This window comes from Anolis sagrei, chromosome 1 (assembly GCF_037176765.1).
Source record: "Anolis sagrei isolate rAnoSag1 chromosome 1, rAnoSag1.mat, whole genome shotgun sequence".
In the NCBI taxonomy this organism is placed as follows: domain Eukaryota; kingdom Metazoa; phylum Chordata; class Lepidosauria; order Squamata; family Dactyloidae; genus Anolis; species Anolis sagrei.
Window position 1 is genome coordinate 327,636,254 of NC_090021.1, and position 22,381 is coordinate 327,658,634.

The window sequence follows — 22,381 nt, forward strand, 5'->3', positions numbered from 1 at the left end:
TAAATATGTGAGGGGAAGCCATGGGAGAAGAGAGAAAGCTTGTTTACTGCTGCCCTGGAAACTAGGACGCGGAACAATGGCCTCAGACTACAGGAAAGAAGATTCCTCCTGAACATGAGGAAGGAACTTCCTGACTGTGAGAACTGTTCAGCGGTGGAACTTTCTGCCTCAGTGTGGTGAAGGCTCCTTCTTGGAAGCTTTTAAACAAAGGCTGGATAGCAATCTGTCAGGGGTGCTTTGGATGAGATTTTCCCACTTCATGGCAGGGGGTTGGACTGGATGGCCCACAAGGTCTCTTCCAACTCTATGATCGCCCGTGAATATGAGGTTTGTACTGTACTAAAAAAAGTTCAGCATGTTTGTACTGTCATTGAGGAAGGAAAGGAGAAAATGTCACTGACAATGAAAGGCTTACAGGAGAGTTTTTAGATTACAGGCAATCGATATAAAAAAATAGTGGCAAGCTTAGAAAGATTGTTTTGGAGGTGATTTCAAATTGCTGTCACCAAAACTATTCCGGCAAAGCAGCTTTGCTAAAGGAGAAGACTTCACAGCAGATGGTCATTGAACATTTGTATCTCTTTCAGTGACCACAGATATGGGAAAGCTCATTCAACAATCCCTCTACATCTTGCAAAGAAGAGTTATAGTACCAACCCGTTTATGCATTCCCTGTCTTTGGTCCATTTCTCTTCAGGGAAGCAATTAAAAGACCAAATATTAGACCTTTACAACATATTTTGATTGGTCCTCTTTGTGTAGCTACTCTATAGAAAATGCTCAAGTATTTAAAAAGGACAGCTGGATACTCACCTGAAATTTTAAAGAAGCACCTGAAATGTTGTTTATTGCTTTAACATAATGAAAAAACTGGTACTCATTACAGCCATTGTCAAACAATTCCCATCATCAAATCTCTATACAGAATGTCAGTGTTTTCTTCTTTAAATCAGACATTTTATACTTTTCTATACTTTGAGCTGAGCCTTTAGTATAACAATTCACCAAACACCAAGGAAGAGTTACAGAGGTGGAAACAGATTTTGTATTAATACCTTGGGTCAAAATCAAATTGGCATATGTATGTGTGTGATGTAATTCATTGTACTTAAATGGAAGTCTTCTGCTACATGATGGGCCAAAGTGCTAAATCAAGTGAAATCACAAAAAACCAGGTAAACATCTGGAACCCACATCAAACCTAACTCTTGGAAGACACTTGACCCAAAGCAGTAGAAATACGAAGATTGTGCTTTCCTTATTGTTAGCCTCAAACAAAAGATTATTACAGAAAAAGCCTGGAAGTCTTTGGCTAGTGCCATTGAAAGTAGAGGAAGCAGAGGGCTAGGGATCGGATCTCTGTATCCCAGCATGAAAGCTAATACTGAGGACCTTTATACTCCTTGTTCCAATAGGACTAATAAAATAGGCATGAAGTTGCAAATTCTCATGTTTGCCAGGAAAGAAAAACATAATTGCAGAACTGCTTGAAGTTGTAAACTCTGAGCTTTTCAAGTGTGCATGTGCCTATATGTCCATGTGTATGCATGTAGCATCTTTCAAGTTTTGATATGTGTGTGTATCAGAGACCATTCAAGAAGGTTTGTGGTAAGTAAAGTCAAAGGTTTCCCCTGGACATTAAGTCTAATTGTGTCTGACTCTGGGGAGTGGTGCTCATCTCCATTTCTAAGCCAAAGAGCCAGGTTTGTCTGCAGACACCTCCAAGGTCATGTGGCAGCACGACTGCACGGAGCACGGTTACCTTCCTGTCGAAGTGGTAACTATTGATCTACTCACATGTTTTCAAACTGCTAGGTTGGCAGAAGCTGAGGCTAACAACAGGAGCTCACCCTGCTCCCCGGATTTGAAACGCTGACCTTTTGGTCAGCAAGTTCAGTAGCTCAGTGGTTTAACCCGCTGCGCCACCGGGGGCTCCAGGTTTGTGATGGTGATAAGGTATTCCCTTTCTCAATAACTTTTTTGTCTTTAGGGACACAACTATTACGGTTGTATTAGTTCACAGCTGAACTGATGAGTTTATGCCATTGAACATTACTAACTGGGCTACTGAAAGATCTAGCTGTAACAACTTTGTCAATCCAGGGCCCTCTCCATGTGTTCACTGCAACCATCACTGTGTCAATCAGCATAACATATTGGTCTGGATTATGGTAATCATGAATCGGTACATCTGGGTAGCTCTGAAGAAACCCAGCATGGGTCACAAAAACTGAACAAGCAGTTGGTGTTTCCCTCTCTTTTATATTTTATTGCAAGCAGTACTGAAAATGTATTTCCCTTGTTATATATTGGTGTGTCGGAATCAACGGCCAAGATAGTATTTTAAAGTCATGGACCAATTCTGAGTAGAAATTATTATTAACTGAAGCCCAAGGGTTCTCTCTCACATTTTTGCTTGTTATCTGTCCACACATTTTTGCTTGTTATCTATAGGTGTTTCCTCACCTATAGCAGGGGTTCCATCGCAGGAACCCTTGCAATAAGTGAAAACTGCGAAGTAGGGACACTATACTGTATATGTACAGTATAGCTCCATCCACTCCTCTCTCCCCCTCCTCTCTCCCTCTCCTCTTTCCCCCTCCTTTCTTCCCTCCCTCCCCTTGGTGGAGCCACCCTTCTCCCTCCCTCCCTGCTATACCACTGGCATGGGGCTCTCACCCGGTGTTCCATCACTACTTGTATTTTAAATTAATTTTTTTTTGAAAAGCCGCAAAACAGAGAGTCTGCAGTTAGCAAACAGCAAAGTGGCGAGGGAACACTGTATTTTGCTACAAAAAATGTCATTCGAAGAAAGACACTAATGAGAGAGATGTTCTATTGGTGTAAGGTTAGATGTAGGTTTGCTACCACAGCATAAAGCATGAAAATTGGAGAAGGCTTGTGCTAGTGCTGGGATTTTAATAAAGGATGAAAACTTAAGGAGATATCACTTCCGTTCTCTAACTTACAAGCAAAGGGTATGATCCCCCATGAAGTTTTCCTGCTTTTGCTCCACTGAAGTGAAGAAGAACTCAGTGAGAGCAAGGCTGAAAAACAAAAATGTAAAACCTTGACACAAAAAGATCAGGAAGACAAAATATTCAACTTCTGCTCTGCAACCAAAAAGAAAAGAAAAAACTTGAAGCATTTCCCCACAATTTTAATTATCACAAATGTGTAGTTTTAATTTGATTTCAGACTTAAATAATAATAAATAGGTGGGAAGAAAGAATGCAAGACCTGGAAAAAAAACAACATGAGTTTTGAATTTATCTCATGAAAGCAAATGAAAAATCCCCACAGGAATAATGTTCACAACCATAAGCCAAAACCCTTCATACTAATCTTAAACACAGCAGTGAATCGCAAAACCTGCATTTACTGGTTAACTAGTCAATTATTTTCAAGTGTTTCCACCTTGGCCATTTCAATTTTAGCACCAAAATTAGCCTCAACAGAGGGACTGGTACAGCTTCGATGCTATAAATGAATTGTTTACATATAATACTTTTTTATATTATAATTATACACACATACTGTACATTCACACATCCACACAAACAGGAGGAATATTCAAATGTATATATTGTGTGTTTCAGATTGTTCGCCAAGACTCAAGAGCACTGTAAATAAAGCAGAAGGAAATAATATTTTACATAGTAGGCAACTTTAATGCTGTAGTGCACTTATAAAAAAAAGTCCAACTCTCCCTTCCCAGCTCAGCAGCTTGTCTCAACTGTTTTGTTTGCTTTAATATCATGATTCAGAAGATGCAGAAGTTATTGCCCTAAATATTATTCTATACATTTTCATTGATGTTCTCAAAAAAAAAAAAAACCACTTGAAATTGCTACTTTAAATTTACAAACTTGATTGCTCTTCTCATTACAGCTTTAATTCGTTGGCAATTTTGGAAGCAATGTTTTTAAATGCTATGGATGTTCCCGATATCCGTTTAAAGCGGACTCCGTTCAGCGACAGTCTTGGCAGCTTACACACCTCCATCTCCCATTGCACCAGGTTTTCTGCATGACCGTCCCCATGGACACAGAAAAGCAAGAAGCGCTCCCTCTGTTCATAATCACAGTTGTTGGCATCCAGGACCTTACGGATTTCCCTCATCATGTCGTTTGGATCCATGGAGCTGGTAGTTTTCATGCTCCAAGTAAATCGTAGTGAACGGGGCTTGGCTTCTTTGTTGTCATCCTTCTGATCAACAGAAACGTTACGACTGGAAGAAAACCAAGTTTTAGTACGCAACAGATGAATCGCATTTTTTAAAAAGTTATGTTAGTAAAAGCGACAATCTTTGCAACATGCATTGTTAAAACATAGAGAGTCTCTGTGCCCATTACCAATTCCAGCTGTGATTAAAAGCTCCTGTCAGCTCTTAGAGATGTCTGAATTAGAGGAACTAAAGGTTATATGCAAATGAGTCACACAACTCCAAGGATCAATTCTCTCCTCCCAGCCCAAAAAAGTGGCTTTGAGTTGCAGAACGGACTGGAAGGAGTGGAGATGCCTAAACATCTTCTCACCTATTACTACAGTCTATTTTATTATCACTCTTATTAACAAGCGTTACATAGTCAGGGGATAATTGAGGAAAAATAAGTTTACATATCCTCATTGTAATTTTAACTTTAAAAACTACAGGCAGTCCTCAAGTTACAAACAAGATAGGGTCTGTAGGTTTCTTCTTAAGTTAAATTTATTTGTAAGTCTGAACAGTCCCAGTAAAACGTGTATTTTTTTGCAATTTGGCCAAAAAGTGCACAATATAGTTTCTATGTGATTTGAATCCCATTTTTAAAGAACACTAAAGTTTCCAAACAATGGAAAGGAAAACCAAAGAAACAGATAACTCTTTCCTCAAGGAGCTTCTCCTGTTTATGTAGTTATGCTGTGGAATGAATGCAGTCTGACACTATTTTAACTGCCCTGGTTCATTACTATGGGATTTCCGGAGCTGTATTTTACAAGGCCTTTGGCCTTCTCTGACAAAGAATGGTGCTGCCTTACCAAACTACACATCCCGGCACTGCATAGCGTTGAGCCAGGGCAATTAAAAGTGGTGTCAGACATGAAGGAAAGAGGAGAGGTGAAGGAGGAATTGATAGGGGGAAAAAGAAATGGGGATGGAGAAATCGATAGGAAAAAAAAGGGGGTGGGAGAGGTTTGGAGAGATCCATAGGGAAAAAAGAGAAAGAAGTTTGGAGAGATCCATAGGAAGAAAGAGGCATGAAGAGATATCAATAGGAAGATTTCATGGCAAGGAGGGAAGAGGAGAGGCCCGTTCATAACGATGAGTTGTTCATAATTCAGATGTTCATACTTTGAGGGCTGCATCTCCCTTTCTGACAGAAAATCGGTGCTATTTACATTAGTGTAACAAGAGCAAACTCTTTTTGTATTTGTATGATTGATATGATCTAAGTGAGCGTAAAATGCCATACTATGCAGGCTCAGAGTGTTCCTTTTGTGAAATTACAATGGGCAAATAGGTTGTCCTCCCTCTGCTCTAATGGAAGAGGCACGTAGATGCAAATAGAACTCATGGGGTGCAATGTGTGGTAGGAGAGGAGAAACTAATGGTGCATACTTCACAAAATCATCTCCTTGGTACTCCAGGGTGCTGGCAGCAATGAAGTAAGTGAAACGGAGACTAGAGCAGTGTTGGCATAGATCTCACAGCAAATCTGACCAAGCACGGTCTAGAGCTCATTTAAAAGCCTAGTCTGTGGAAATGAAGGTAGCAGAAAAATTGTTTATTGCTGCCAACATTGCATCTGCAAAGAACCTCCCAAGAGAGCTGTTTTGAGTGGTCAGAGGACTGTAAAACCCTGCCCAGCCAAGGCAATCAGCAGCTCATTGCAAGGAGTTCACTTTGTTCTTTACAGATAAGGTTGCTCAGATCTGTTTTGACTTAAGACACCAGTGTTAGTGCAGTCTCAATGGATGTAACTGAGGCATCTGCTTGTTATTGTTCTACGGATTCTCAACAACTTATTTTGCACGAGGATGTGGACAACATCTTGGGAGGAATGAAGGTGACCACCTGTTCTCTGGACTCTTGTTCATCCTGACTAATTAAATAGGCCAGCGGGGCGGGGCTGGCAGAGTGAGTGAAGGTGCTGGTGAATGCCTCCCTGACCCAAGGCATAATGCCAATTAGTTTCAGGGAGGTAGTATCAAGACCTCTATTAAAGAAACCAGCACTGGATTCCACTTAACTGAACTACTATCGGCCATGATCAAATCCCCTCTTTCTGGGCAAGGTCCTAGAGGTGGTGTTTCTTGGAGGAAACCGATTATTTGATCTTTCTGGTTTCTGGCTATGGAACAGAGACGGCATTGGTCGCCTTGGTGGATGCTCTGCGAAGAGAGCTAACAGGGGGAGTGTGTCCCTGTTGGTTCTCCTGGACCTCTCAGCAGCGTTCAATATCATCAACCATGGTATGTATCCTTCTGGATTGGGAGGTACTGTTTAACAGTGCTTCCAATCCTTCCTGGAGGGTCAGAACCTAGATGGTGGTGCTAGAGAACTCCTGTTTGACCCCGTGACCTGTGGGGTCCCTCAAGGCTCCATTCTGTCCCCCATGCTATTTAATATCTATATGAAACCGCTGGGAGAGATCACCTGAGTTCTGCAGTTTGGTGTCAAATTTATGCCAATAATACCCAACACTCCGTTCTACCCAAAGCCAAGGATGCCGTCCTGCCCTAAACTGGTGCCCATCATCAGTAATGAACTCGATGAGGGCTAGTAAGTTGAAATTAAATCCAGACTCTTGGTCAGTGGGAAGGTGGATCAGGGTGTGGGGTTACAGCCTGTGTTGGATAGGGTCACACTCCCCTGAAGACACAGGTTCGCAGTCTAGGGTGCTCTTGAACCCCAGGTATCGGTAGTGGCCAGGAGAGCATTCCTAAAACTTGTGCGCCAGCTGCACCCATAGCTTGAGATGCTAGATCTGGCCTTTGTTGTCCACACCTTTGTCACATTCCATCTGGACTGTTGCAGCGCTCTCTACGTGGGGCTCCCTTTGAAGATAGTTCGGAAGTTGCAACTGGTTCAGAGATCAACAGCCAGGTTACTAAGGAGCGTGATACAGGAAGAGAACTACTCCCATGTTACGGCAGCTCCGCTAGCTGCCGGTCCGCTTCCAGGCTAAATACAAAGTGCTGGTTATTACCTATAAAGCTCTAAACAGTTTGGGCCCAGACTATCTGAAAAACCATATCTCTGTATATAAACCAACATGAGCGCTTAGATCTGCAGAAGATGCCTGCTCTCCGTCCCACCCCAAGTACAGTTGATGGGAATAAGAGAGGGGGCCTCCTCCATGATCACCTCCTGCCTCTAGAACTCCCTCCGCAAAGAAATAACAACGGCCCCCTCTCTCCTCTCCTTTAAAAAACTTCCAAAAACCCATCTATATGCTCTAGCTTATGGAGAAGAGGACGACTAGAACATCTTAATATACATCTTAATATACAACCTCGCTTGGATACTGGAAACCTGGCTTGGTTGGCTGCTGGAAACCATTCTATACTTTTAATGCATTTTAGTTGTTTAGATGTTATTATGTTGTAAATGTGTTTGATATAAATTTGATGAGATTCATTATGTTTATTTTAGCATTTATAATTTGGCTCATCATTATAAGTTTATATTGATGTTGTTTTACTTATTGTATTAATTTGGTGTGCCTCTCTGATCGTTTTTTTATTATGGCATTGAATATTTGTCACTTTTTCTTTGGAAACTACCCTGAGTTCCCCTGGGGAGTTAGGGCAGGTAAGAAATAAAGTTTATTTATATTATTTATTTATATTATTATATAATACATAATTTCCTAATGCCTCGCCCCACCATAACAGCAGGATCCAAAGGTAAACACAGTAGCAAATAAACCTCCTTGTCTATCATGAATTATTGCATTTATGGAAGCTAATATGGCAAACTCCAAATGTAGAACTGAAATGACTCTAGAATTGCAAATTCAAAATGAAGAATTCCATAAGTTTCCAGTGATGAGTTAAGTATCTGCAACAGTCCAGTAATTGCACCACTAAAATCCACAAAGGTGTGGTATCCTTACTGGTCAATCAAAATGCGCAAAACACATGATACATCATATGTTTTGTGCATTTTGCTTGGCCACTAAAGGTATCACTCTTTTTGTATTTTGTTTTGGTACATGTCCAACATGAATATATTAATTGCTGAAATCACTAGGAGGTGAGAAGTGTGGGGTATAAATATAGGAAATAAAGAAATAGTCTTCCAAAAAAGTAACTGAGGACCTCTTTGTTCTCTAACTTTGCCTATTGCTCAGACATTCAAACCTACACAGCGGAAGATTTAAAACTGCTTACATTTCTAAGTAGTGAGAACTATGTATAAAATTGCCAGATAAAGTTTTACACATTGAAGTAGAAGTACAAGGTTAACAAAACATTTATTTGAATTTTGCTAAACAGACAAAATCAAATGACAATCAAGACAAAAAGACCAATTACTTTCAACTAATGATCAGAACTGGCACAATGAAACACTATGACTGCGATTCAGTGAGTAAGGCAAGTGCAGCCTTTGGAACGTGTTGCACTTGTTGTTCTCTGGACCGCAGCCAATAGTAAACATAGGAGGGGAAAACCCAGATCCCCATCCCTTGAAGGCCTGAAACAAAGTCACAGACATTTCTAGAATTTCACATTCACTATTAATTGGTGTATCTCTTCTTTGAAAACAAGCAGTTTCCAAACTTTCTCTTTCTCTTGGAGAGAAAAAAAAGGTTATGCGATAGAATTTAGCTTTCTCGATGAAACCAGACATCTATAGCTTCAAAAACCTTCCAGAAGAGGAGCTGTATTTAATTTAGAAATCCAATTATTATTTTTTATGTCATATGACAGTGAAATCCTAGAATTCTGTGCCAAATGAGCTCACCACTCACAAAACCAAGATCCTCTTACTGACATTTCTGTGATTAAATCAGTTAAATGAAATGGGGGCCTATGTTGCAGCGGGGCAGATAATGGAAAACAAAGATGTTATTTCCTTTAAATTGAAATCTGGGAGAGTTAATGCATATTTTTTTTCACATTTGGCAAAGGAATGGTGTTCCTTTATGATTTCTGATTAAATACTGAAGACTTCAATAGTAGTCCAGGAATCTCTCAGCAACAAGAAATTATTATATTTTCCCAGTGAACCAAACTGTGTGTATGTATGCTTGAGAAGTCAAAGTAATATAATTGACCTAAGTTAATCACTGCTTTGTAGATAAGAGGTATTCTTGGTTTTATGTATTTGCTAAGCTAAGAACACCGTCACCAGTGCGCTACGACCTATGCATTAATCTACTCAATCTACAGTTAACATTTGAAACAAAAAATAATTGCCCTCACCTTGAGCCCTCATATCTCCCGTTCCTCTCATATTCAGTTGGGAGCCTCAATGAAAACAATGCCGAAGCACAAAGAAAAGCAGGGAAGAAAAGACAAATCTTACACTAGCACGATTAAGGTTGGCAGCACACTGCACAGTGACATCTCACTCAATATTAATTGCAATTAAGTGTTGGGTTTAAACATGGAGATGATAGGTAGATTGAAGACGTTCAACATGCCTTTGCCCAAATAAAATATATTTGGAAGCCTCAAATGCTTATGGTAAGGACATTGTAAGGATATGTAAATATTCAAGAACAAGAAAGCTATGTGTGATCCTCCAGAGTACTCTACTGACAAAGAATTCGCTGCAGGGGAGCTCATTAAAGAACTGGATTCCTCATATAAGGCATACACTGAAACTGAAAATCACTTTAAGATAACACTTATTTAAAATTTGTGCTGTAATTTTTCCAGACTTTCATCTCTCCTTCAATATATATATATATCAATCTCATGATAAGCAAATGTTATCCACAGCCTCCAAGATAATTAAGAGGTAATTATTATTATATAATTCCAGTCACGCATAGTCCCTTACTTTTACCTGTCATGGATAAACATTCTAAAAGAAACAGGAACAGTGTAAGAAAGATGCACTTCAGCTATTGCAAGGAGGGGTGAAAAAACAATTGGGAAACAAAATGGGTATTAAAAAACAGCATTCATTTTACAATGAATAATCAAAAAACACCATGTTCATGAAAACCCCAACATATTCCAAATCTCCAAAAATAAAAACTAGTCAACAGAACAGAGGAATCCTCTCGCTTCACTAGTAGGTCAGTGCCATCTCATGATTTTGATTTGTTGAGAAAAGTGAAACCAAAAGCACTTTGGGAACACATATACTTTACAAAGAATATTAAAGTTCGCTGCCAGTCTAGTGGCCTTTTGCAGAATATGAACTACTGATTAACTCAGAGTACACAAGTCAAATTATGCACTCTCTTTTGGACAGAGACAGGAACAGGAAGCAAACTATAAAGTCTTGCAATGTTTCTATGTCAAATTCTGAAGTATACCATAACTTTGTGAGAAGTATGCCACTTCTCTTTGCAGTTCTCTGATCCTTTCCTTATGCAGCAGTGTGTTCCAAACCTGCAGGGCATTCTGTCTCACTATGAGATGCTGATCTTCAAGAGAATGTAAGGTCTGATATTGCACAGCAAGAATATTTATCAGTGCAATTAAATACATACTAAATATCCACATAGCATTGAAGTACTCAACACTAATGGAATGACGCAACACAGGCTAAACTTCTTTGACTTCTTGACATATTGTTACCATATTGTACTAAGGTAACAGCTTAGTAAATCCAGGAGAAACTAAAAGAAGCACCAATCTCATATACTCTCTCTGCTGTGGCACTGCTTCTGGCCTTTTAAAATGCCTGGATGGAGAAATTGAAGTGAAAGCCAAAGGCAACTGGCTTCCTGAGTCATTGGTGCTTTCCTCTGTTGAAGTTATCCATTGGTCCTATCAAAATACACACCTGGCTACAAAACCTGCCCTCGACTTATGAAGTCACCTTATACATGAGTATATAGTATAGTATTTCGATCAAACATTAGATATAACAGGAGATAGGTCAGGTTTACTGTGAATGTTACAAATTCACAACACAAAGTAGGCATTATTTGCAGAAAATGCATGAATGTACTAATCTCTGATAGGCTGCAAAATAAACTTAAGTCAATAATGTGATGCAGCAGACAAAAAAAAGGAATCTGAAACATATCTAGAGGAGAATGACCAAGGTGGTAAAAGATCTGAGAAATGCGCCTTTGGGAACTGGGCATATTCACCTTTGCAAAGGCTGAGATTTTGAAACGATAAAGATAAAAGTTTAAATCTAGTTGAGTCCAACTCTGGAGGGTGGTGCTCATCTCCATTTATAAGCTGAAGAGCTGACATAGTCTGTAGATGCCTCCTAGGTTGTGTGGCCAGCATGACTGCATGGTGTGCTGTTAACTTCCCACCTAAATGGTACCGATTGATCTATTCAGATTTGCATGTTTTTTAACTGCTAGGCTGGCAGAAGCTGGGGCTGACAACTGGAGCTCTCCCCTGTCCTGTGGATTCAAACTGCTGACCTTCCGATCAGCAAGTTCTGCAGCTTAGCAGTTTAACTTGCTGAGCAATGTCAGCTATAAATAAATACCTGAAGAGATGTCATTTAGAAAATGGAGAAAGCTTGCTTTCTACTAATAGATTAGAATACAAGGAAAGAGATTCCACCTAGACGTTAGGAAGAATCTGTTGGTTGTAAGTGCAGTTTGACAGTGGAATGGTGAGAAGTGTATTCTCTTTGCTTGAGGTCTTTGTTTAAAAGATCCGAGTGACCACTTCTCAGGACCTCTTTAGCTACTGTATATATTCTCTTAAGAGTTCCTTCCTACTCAGTGGAACCATATTCTGAGACAGTCCAACTTTTTGTAAATTCTGCAAGAGATACATCACCGTGTCTGGATGTATCTCAAACAGGCTATGAAAGATGGAACAGGATTTTGTTTACTCAGGCATACTACGTTTCATTTTTGCATTTAACCTTTGAACAGCAGGGACATGATTTAGTAATATTGGTAATATTGGTAATTCAACTTCACTGCTTCTAAAGCAATGGTTTCCAACTTGGCATCCCAAGTGTTCTCTGACATCTCCCAAAAGCAGCCCTAGCTAGCATGGTCAATGGTCAGAGATTCTGGGAGTTGCAGTCCAAACACCCCTGTGGACCTACATTTGGAAACAGAGCCCTAAACTAACAAAAATTTGTACTAGAAATAATCTATTTTATAATCAATGGTTTTACAAGAAGACATAAGCTACACCAGGCATGGGCAAACTTTGGCCCTCCAGGTGTTTAGGACTTCAACTCCCACAATTCCTACCACGATTCCTACCAGCCAGTTTGCTCATGCCTGGACTACACTCTTGGCTCATGAAGATTTCCATGGAGGACTTAATAATTTAATAATAACATTTTACACATTCTATTTCAACTCGGTAGATTTGTTCTGAATCTGCAACAAAAGTAAACATTACAGATTTTGCCATTTTTACAACAACTCTAAGCCAAGATTCAAAAGATCACATTTTCTTCAAAATCACTTAGAGAACAATAGTGTTTTAAGTCAAATGCACCACAAACTAAACTTAGTGACCTCATCTCAGAGCCCCATGAAGAACACTTGATATATGTAATTATATATGCATTCAAAAATACACCCATGAAGAGTTTAATGATTCATGAAAGTGGATGTGAAAGTTCTCAGAGGAGGAGAATTATATAGAAAATAGAAGTCCAAAACCCACGGCAGATCACAGGTTGGAGAAAAGTAAGCATAGTGATCCCAAAGTACTATTACCCCTTAGTTGTAACTAGAGCAATTTTGTGAATGGGAGAGGGCCTGGACCAACTAATGTTAACTGAACTCAAATACAATGCCATGCATATCCATCTTAAACAGAGGACTATGCAAAAGTTGGGGCGGGGGCATCTTATTTTTCTTTATACAGTGGAGTCTTGCTTATCCAACCTTTGCTCATACAACGTTCTGTATTATCCAATGCAATCTGCCTCCCACCTGGATCCACAGTTGTTTCGATACATTGCAATGTTTTGGAGCTAAATTTGTAATACAGTAATTACTGCATAATGTTACCATGTATTAAAATTTTTGTTGGTTTGGTGTAAAAAATGATGTTTTGGTACTTAATTTGTAAAATCATAACGTTATTTGATATTAATAGGCTTTTCCTTAATTTCTCCTTATTATCCAACATTTTTGTTTATCTAACGTTCTGATGGCCTGTTTATGTTGGGTAAGCAAGACTCTACTGTAGTTGTAAAAACTATGAATTCATTCACCTTAAAATGCAACTTACTGATTTTATGAACTATAAAAATATAAAGCTCTACTAATGAATATCTGATCCACTCAGGCATTTAGCAGTCATTTCCTAGTTGGGTACTGATTTCAGTTCTCTCTCTGTGTGTGTAGGTCCCTACTTCTAACATTACCTTTTAGAACATTTATTTCTCTGTCAAATAGCTGAGAAACATTCCATCTTCATTCCAAAACTATGAAGATAATTCTATACAAAGTTGCTATCAGAAAACTAACTGACTGTTTTATTTATCATTATCAATATTCAGTGTACTCTTTGGATGTTTTTAATGCAACAAACTTTGGTCTGGATTCCAAATATATTATTATCAATGGTAAATAAACTGACAAGGCTCTTAAGCTAAATTAAGATCAATAAGCAAGCAGTATTACACTTTTAATTGGTATTACTAAACATATCATTCTTCAACCATTAGCATGCTAAGTGTATTAGTATAAAGAACAAAATTATTTCTGGTACTATCAAAGTAAATAGAGCGCACAGGCATGCTTTGCATCTCATTATTCAGGTGCCAGAGATTCACAAGGATTATCATTAGTCAATAATTTATTTTTTCTTATCTTGGGTATGTGAAAGGTATTTAGTTTTCGGCAGAAAGTTTAGTTTTGTTTCAATTTATATTTTAAAGGAAAAACCAAGGCTGGAAAGCCAAATTCAGGGTTAATTGCAAGAGCTGGTTCTTAGAATATAAATCACATCCTACCTTTTGATAAACCTGAATGACATGTTTCTAAAAGAAATTAAGCCAAAATAATAATTAACAAAATGTGTTGGTATGAAATAAATTGAAAATCCATTCAGCATGTGAGACACATAATGATAAAGACTAGTTCAATGAAACGTGAAATCAAACAGTTTTAAATTCACTCTGGAAACAAAGAATGGTTATTAGAATGATGTGGTTTTTGACATTTTCCTCCCCAAAAGGCTCCCAGGATTCCTTAAGTGGGTCAGCCAACCCCACCCTCCTTCCATCCAGGTGGGAATTCTGAAAAAAGGTACTTCTGTGAAGGCAAATTGCACTGCAGTAATATCGGTAAGAAGTAGATATGATGTAGATGACCTGAAGGCAGCTTGGCATAAATAGATTAGACTTAAGATACTCAGATGAAGAAATATGGGGGTGGAAGAACCTTACCCAACTCTTTCTCACACACATCCCTACATACAAATGATACCTATGAATAGAGGAACCATGCTGAATGGGATAGATTGTGAGACAGGTAGATTTGGAGAAAATTGGGCAATGGCATCTTGTGTAAATCAGCCAATAGTGTTTTGCCAGTTTTCAATGAGTTTCTCCATCACTTCATAGGGTGGAGCCACCAATGGCGCAATGGGATAAACCCAGTGTCGGCAGGACTGCTGACCGAAAGGTCAGCGGTTTGAATCTGGGGAGTGGGGTGAGCTCCAGCTCCAGTTTCTCATGCAGGGACATGAAAGAAGCCTCCCACGGGATGGTAAAACATCCGGGTATCCCCTGGGCAACATCCTTGCAGACAGCCAATTCTCTCACACCAGAAGCGACTTGTAGTTTCTGAAGTCGCTCCTGACATTGATTGAGAGTGCCACTTTGGAAATGAAAAAGTAAACACTCCAGTATAACTGGGTAATGAATGTCTACCAATATGGTTCCATGCTCCATGGGACTACTGACAGAAAGGAATAACTGATTTTGCCAACAAGTGGCAGCATGTAATTATCACCCAGGAACTTCAAAGAAAACTGGAATATTGATATGGCACAATAGTGGGGAGGCCTCCAATACATCAGAGGCCTTCTAGAATTTTTTTTCTATTATAGGTATTATAGGACACTACCTTTTAAGTATTTGATATCCCCTTGGAAACAAAAGCACCTTCTAAATTGTCAGTTGGTGGTGTCTGCATGCGCTGAAGTCCATGAACACATCCACACAGCTCTAATTTCAAATAAAGTGTGTTGTGTTCAAATTTCCCTTCCAGATGTATGAGATGCTGCTCTCATCCATATCACCAGATATAGGCAACAATGATAGACTTCTATGTAGTATGAAGTCCTTCGAATGCGAAATAATGATTCATATGGTATGAATATATTAGTTATTCAATGACAAAACTGGAATGGGCTGAGCAAAACCAACAGTCGATCAAAACTGGTGTACTAGTTCTGTTTTTCAAGTAGATTCTTTTAAGTTGAGACTAGTCACAACAAGTAAATAAAAAGCTCACTTAGGGTCCATCTGCACAGGCCACATATCTCAGTGCTTTTTTTCATGTCAGGAGTGACTTGAGGAAAAAAAATATTTCAGTGCTGAACCTTAGTGTGCTTAGTAGCTGTCCTTACTGTGTGGCTGTGAGCCAGTCTAGCGGCATTGAAGGGTGGGCGAAAGAACTCTTGTCTGTTGGAGCTAGGTGTGAAACTCTTTCTCCCACCCTGGACTTTCCGCAGATATATAGACCTCACAACATCCAGTAGACCTCACAACCTCTAAGGATGCCTGCCACAGATGCAGGCAAAACGCCAGGAGAGAATGCTTCTAGAACCTGGCGTTACAGTCCAAAAAACCTACAACAACCCTATTTATTAAAAACATAATTTTAATAAAAATACAGCAGAACTTTGTAAAATGACAAATACTGAAAAAAGGGAGCAATGTGCCTGTTGCTGATTTTGCTTGCCAAGACACAGCTGATTGCCAATGGGCAACATCAAGGGTCTTTCTTCATTCTCAGGGTCCTTTATCTTTGAACTTTAGATAGTCCTCTTACTTGAAAAACTATCTTCTATAAAATAAGGCACATTGACATGTTGCTCTCGGTTTAGAGCTGAACCTGGAGTGAAGACAGCAATGACCTAGCCTTTGAATTGTCAAAATTCTTGAGGTTGGCCTAATATTACAATGGGAAGAGCAACTGCAAGCAGATGGGTGAGTGGAGCTACTTTAATATTACTTTAATATTTCTAGTTGGGTTGGCATGTAGGATGAACACAATCATGGTGGGATGCTCTTCATGCCATCCTGAAAATTGTGTTTCTTTATGTCAATCAGCACAGAGATCTTGCTAACGTAAATTGTTAGATCTGGGAGCAACAATTCAATATGGTGATTCTGAAGGTATCGAAGGCCATAAAAGCATCCTTGCAAGCTGCATGTGGTCCCATGCATGGTATTATGCAAAATCATTGTTTCAGTCTCTTTAACGAGGCTGAAACAGATCTCAGATGAGAAAATTCTCAATGTAAATGTCAGATCACTGGTTGCTCTGCTCAGTATTACAACAGGCCACTGTTTCTCAGTATCCTAAATCCCCTAAAATGATGGATCATCTTAAAATACTTTCTATACCTCTAACCTCTTAATTTGAGTTAGTTTATCACTTAACTATGTGAATCAGAGTAATTTTGCAGGTTCAGATCCCACCTCATTGACCAATGAAGCAAGATGTTCAGACAGGTTGAAGAGAAAGGCTAGGCAGATGTTACAAACTTAATTCTAATACCCCTGATATTTATGTATGTATCTGCTTTCTCTATCTTGCCCTGCTGAGATGACTAGCACTTAACATTCAGCATTAGGTTAATGAGAATATCTGCACTGAGCAAATTTCTGAGATTGTTTTTTAAAGATACATACCTTCTTGTAAGTTTTGAAGTCAATTTACTGAACAAGTTAGTGGAGCCCCTACTTCGTGTCTGTGAGAGTGGTGTTGCTTCATGCGATAGACTGGGTGATGCAGGGGGTCCATTGTAAGTGGCAGTACGCCGTTCTCTAAGTTGGCCATGGAAAGTGCTACGGCTGGCAGTTCCTCTTGGGAAGCGGATGCGGTCAGGCGTCGTTGCACTACTGATACTGTGAGTAGAAGCTACTGGCGTCCTCTGGTCGGGAATAGCGCTAGAAGAAGATCAGAGGTGAGTTAAATCCTTTGTCTGCAGAAATTCAACCCTCACCAAGCTAGAAAAATAAATTTTACAGAGTGCAATGGACCTTTACAATGCAGGACAAAAAGGGATTATAGATTACAATTTAGAGGAAGCATTATTTCAAAATATAAATTATTCATAACTTTTAAAACATAAATGCATTACAAGCAAAAAAAAAAAAAAGAAGCAACAAATCTGTGTATGTAGGAGAAAAGCTCACCCTAAATTGACTTCATATGGATTTTTCTTTTTACAAAACCCTGAAAACATTAATGCAAGGAAAGGAAGATCAAATGTCCAATGTATTGTTGAAGACTTTCATGGCTGGAATCACTGGGTTGTTGTAGGTTTTTTGGGCTGTATGACCATGTTCTAGAAGCATTCTCTTCTGATGTTTCGCCTTCATCTATGACAGGCATCCTCAGAGGTTATGAAGTGTGACCTCACAACCTCTGAGGATGCCTGCCATAGATGCAGGTGAAACGTCAGGAGGGAATGCTTCTAGAACATGGCCATACAGCCCAAAAAACCTACAACAACCCAGAGGAAATGTTACTTTTCCTTTTTAATGTGAATGTAAGAATGTATTGTCGAAGGCTTTCATGGCCGGAATCACTGGGTTGTTGTAGGTTTTTTGGGGCTATATGGCCATGGTCTAGAGACATTCTCTCCTGACGTTTCGCCTGCATCTATGGCAAGCATCCTCAGAGGTAGTGACTACCTCTGAGGATGCTTGCCATAGATGCAGGCGAAACGTCAGGAGAGAATGCCTCTAGACCATGGCCATATAGCCCCAAAAAACCTACAACAACCCTGAATGTAAGAATGTTTCTTTCTTCCACTTTCTCCTCGAGATAATAATTTGTGGATATTACTGCAGAGGAAAAATAGCCATAATCCTTTAAAGAAAGCCAATCATTTAAAAATATTAATTCAGGAATATCACAATACATGGCAGAGTGGTAGTGGTACTGATGCAGTACTAAAGAAGCAAGGTATACTCAAAACATTTTATTAAGAAGGGATCACATCACAGAAAATCTGGACTATGAGACAAATATGAACAACATGACTAAAAGCAGAATGCACCTCCATAGATAACCTCTAGCATTCTCTAGGACTAAAAGTTTCATGGCACAGAGCTAAGCAGCAGCAGATACCTATTAGCTTCATAATAAACGCCAGCATGTCTTACATAGACCTGAGGTTATCTGTGCCATTGATTAATGAAGGTAACATCATCTTCGCATGCATAGAGGCTGACATCGACATAGACTTCTGAGGTCGCAGCCGAACACAGGTGGAGGACGTGGCATAAAGCGTATCAGGGCTAGCTGCATAAACGAACGTTTCAGTCAGGCTGCGAGAGGGTCGGGTTTAGGCAGAGGCAGAAAGAATAATATGATGGACCAATGACAAACTTGAGGGTTACTGTGTAGAAAAAAAACAAATACCTTTCTTCCCATAAAAACCATCCATTATGGCTAAAGAGTCCTCCAGAAGTAATTCCATCAGAGGCTACAGGCAGTACAGACATATTTGTCTTGCTAGACATTGAGATTTTGAGTTCTCTTGTGATGAACTACATCATTAGTTTGTCTGGTGCTGTGGATTCTGACCGACAGAGATTCTTTAAGGTCTCTCTCAGACAGAAACTGGCCCAGCTAGAGATGCCAGTAAAATAGTAATACTGAGTACAGAGAAGCAGAGAATGCACAACTCAAGAGATTCACAAAAGTAACACTAAACTATGTTCAGCATTACATAGAAATTCATTCTTCCCACCATCATGCAAGACAAATTTCTGCAACTACTACATAATTACCAATACTGCAAGTGCCTCCACACAAAGAAAGCTCTCTCTCAAAATTTAACACACTTTTACTCTGGCAGACCCTTAATTGTAGTATTTAATCTATACTTCTGCATACATACTACAGTAAGTATGCCTAGCTAAAGAAGTGATAATGTATTGTCGAAGGCTTTCATGGCCGGAATCACTGGGTTGTTGTAGGTTTTTTCGGGCTATATGGCCATGGTCCAGAGGCATTCTCTCCTGACGTTTCGCCTGCATCTATGGCAAGCATCCTCACTACCTCTGAGGATGCTTGCCATAGATGCAGGCGAAACGTCAGGAGAGAATGCCTCTAGACCATGGCCATATAGCCCAAAAAAACCTACAACAACCTAAAGAAGTGATACTTGCGTGCCATGTTAAGCTCTGTAACAGCATAGAGGAGAATTCTCCACCTACCTATCTTGTCATCTTGACAATATACTTTATTTTATTGTCATATAGCAAATAGAGAGGGAGGGAGACTGTTGAAAAGGCTGTTTGTAAGGTTCTTCTCCTCATGCGAAGATAATAACCAGGACTTTCAGGGTTTATGGTTTAGCTGGTGACGCTACACCATAGCACGCCTTTTACAATTGAGAATTATCTTGCATGACAGAAGTTTTAACAGTATGCCTCATTACTATAAATGAATATGGCTCTCAAGATCAATAAGGCCTGAGTATCTCTTATCTGGAATTCCAAAATGTTCCAAAACACAAAAATGCCTATGGGGTGGTTGAAACAGTGACACCTTTTGTTTTCTCGTAGCTCAATGTACAAAATATTCGTTTCAGACATAAAATTGTTTAAAATATTGATAAAATTACCTATAGATTATGTGTATAAGGTATGTATGAAACATACATTAATTTTGTGTTTAGACTTGGGTCCCATTTCCCAAGATATTCCCATATGTACATCTATACAAATATAGGTATACCAAAACCATCATGATCATCATCACAACAACAGCAGCAACTTTAATAAATCTGAAATCCCAGATACTCCTGGCACAAGCTTTTTGAATAGGAGTACTTAATCTGTACCACAATTCTGAACATTGTGGTTCAGGGTGAGATTTTCTAAACATCTCCTCTTAGGTTTTTAGGTGATCATTCAGAGGACCTCCTCTGGATCCCAATGAGAAAAGAAGCTGGAATGGCAACAAGACATAGAAGAGCCTTTTAAGCTGCATGCTCCGTTTATTGAATGCCCCCTCTAGGACATTATAAAATGCCTACACCACTAATTTTCAGTGGTGAATGAACATCCTCTCTTCTGGCAGGCATTTGATATTTATTATTGTGGCTGTTGAGGTACAGATTTTTTCCTCCATTTAGAATTTAATTGGGTTTTATTGTAATGTAAAGTAAGATTCAATTCTTTGTTTTTGTGAAAGTCAGTTTCAGCACAAAGGTTAATAATTTGATTTAGAAAGTTTAGCCTTGGGAATGGAGCAACAAAAGCCTCAGCAAAGAAAGCACATTAAGCTTTAAAATTCAACAAAAAGTAAAAAAAAAGTTGAACTCAGAAAATAGAAAACTGACAAAAGGAAAACAAGAAACTATCCTTTTGGTGACTGGAGCTGCAGAGAGTAGAGATACAAAAGCCAAGAAGCATAACAACAACAACAAAGATGAAGTCAAAAGAAATAAACAAGGTAGCAAATAAAAGAAAAAAGAGAACCATAGCTATTGTAATGGGAGAAACTGATGGAAAAAGCTGGGCCATGGAAATGAAAGTTTAGTTTGGATATGAAACCTAGCTAAAATAGGAACACAATCTAGCTAAATTAAGTGGGAACATGTGTCCCTGGTTACTATAGTTCAGTGTTTCTCAACCTTCCCAATGCCGTGACCCCTTAATTCAGTTCCTCATGTTGTGATGACCCCCAACCATAAAATTATTTTTGTTGCTACTTCATCACTGTCATTTTGCTCCTGTTATGAATCGTAATGTAAACATCACATATGCAGGATGTATTTTATTCACTAGACCAAATTTGGCACAAATACTCGAAACACAAAAATTTGAATACTGGTGGGGTGCGGGCTTGATTTTGTCATTTGGGAGTTGTCGTTGCTGGGATTTATAGTTTACCTAGAATCAAGGAGCATTCTGAATTCCACCAACGATGACATTGAACCAAACTTGGCACACAGAACTCCCATGACCAACAGGACATACTGGAAGGGTTTGGTGGACGTTGACCTTGAATTTTGGAATTGTAGTTCACTTACACCCAGAAAGCACTGTAGACTCAAACAATGATGGATCTGGACCAAACTTGGCACAAATACTCAATATGCCCAAATGTGAACATGGGCGGAGATTGGGGAAAATAGACCTTGACATTTGGGAGTTATCGTTGCTGGGACTTATAGTTCACCTACAATCAAAGAGCATTCTGAATCCTACCAATGATTGAATTGGGCCAAACATCCCACACAGACCCTCCATGACCAACAGAAAATACTGTGTTTTCTGGTGGTCTTTAGTGACCCCTCTGACACCCCCTCGCGACCCCTCCAGGGGTCCCGACCCCCAGTTGAGAAACACTGCTATAGTTTCTTGCTTAGAATAATAGAATAAGAGTTGGAAGAGACCACATGGGACATCTAGTCCAACCCCCTGCCATGTAGGAAAAGCACAATCAAAGTATCCCTGACAGATGGCCATCCAGCCTATGTTCAAAAGTTTCCAAGGAAGGAGCTTCCACCACATTCCAAGGCATAAAGCTCCACTGTTGAACAGCTAACACCATCAGGAAGTTCTTCCTAATGTTCAGGTGGAATCTCCTTTCTTGTCATTTGAACCCATTGCTCCTAGTCTTAGTTTCAAGGGCAGCAGAAAACAAGTCTGCTCTCTCTTCCTTATGACACCCTTTCACATATTTGTACATGGTTATCATGTCTCTTCTCAATCTTCTCTTCTGCAGGCTAAATATACCCAGTTCTTTAAGACGCTTTCCATAGTTATTCATGGTCTCCAGATTTTTTATCATTGTTACCCTTCTATGGACTCCTTCCAGCTTGTCAATATCCCTTTTGAACAGTGGTGCCCAGAATTGCACCAAAGCAGAATAAAAAGGCACCATGACTTCCCTTGATCTAGACACTCTAGTTCTTTTGATACAGCCCAAAATCGCATTGGCCTTTTAGCTGCTGCATCACACCGTTGGCTCATGTTCAACTTGTTGTCCACCAAGTCTCCAAGATCCTTCTCACATGGACTCTTGTTGAGCCAGACATCACCCATATTGTATCTTTG

The 22,381-nt window shown here is 39.4% G+C and overlaps 1 protein-coding gene across 12 annotated transcripts in view; it reads right to left on the reverse strand.

Annotated features, from left to right (window-relative positions):
- Nucleotides 1-3,650: 3,650 nt before the first annotated feature.
- The window catches only part of MARK3 (microtubule affinity regulating kinase 3), an 80,294-nt gene continuing 61,563 nt past the window's right edge, over nt 3,651-22,381 (reverse strand). For 3 of the 12 annotated variants that reach the window (XM_060754790.2, XM_060754774.2, XM_060754815.2), the window contains 5 exons: nt 18,470-18,634; nt 16,988-17,245; nt 14,075-14,101; nt 9,415-9,459; nt 3,651-4,231 (listed from right to left, as the gene is read on the reverse strand). In XM_060754790.2, coding sequence (XP_060610773.2) covers nt 3,886-4,231; nt 9,415-9,459; nt 14,075-14,101; nt 16,988-17,245; nt 18,470-18,634 — 841 coding nt within the window. In that variant the 3' untranslated portion in view covers nt 3,651-3,885. The remainder of the gene's footprint in view (nt 4,232-9,414; nt 9,460-14,074; nt 14,102-16,987; nt 17,246-18,469; nt 18,635-22,381) is intronic. The other 9 variants (XM_060754782.2, XM_060754824.2, XM_060754832.2 and 6 more) reach the window with 7 other exon arrangements.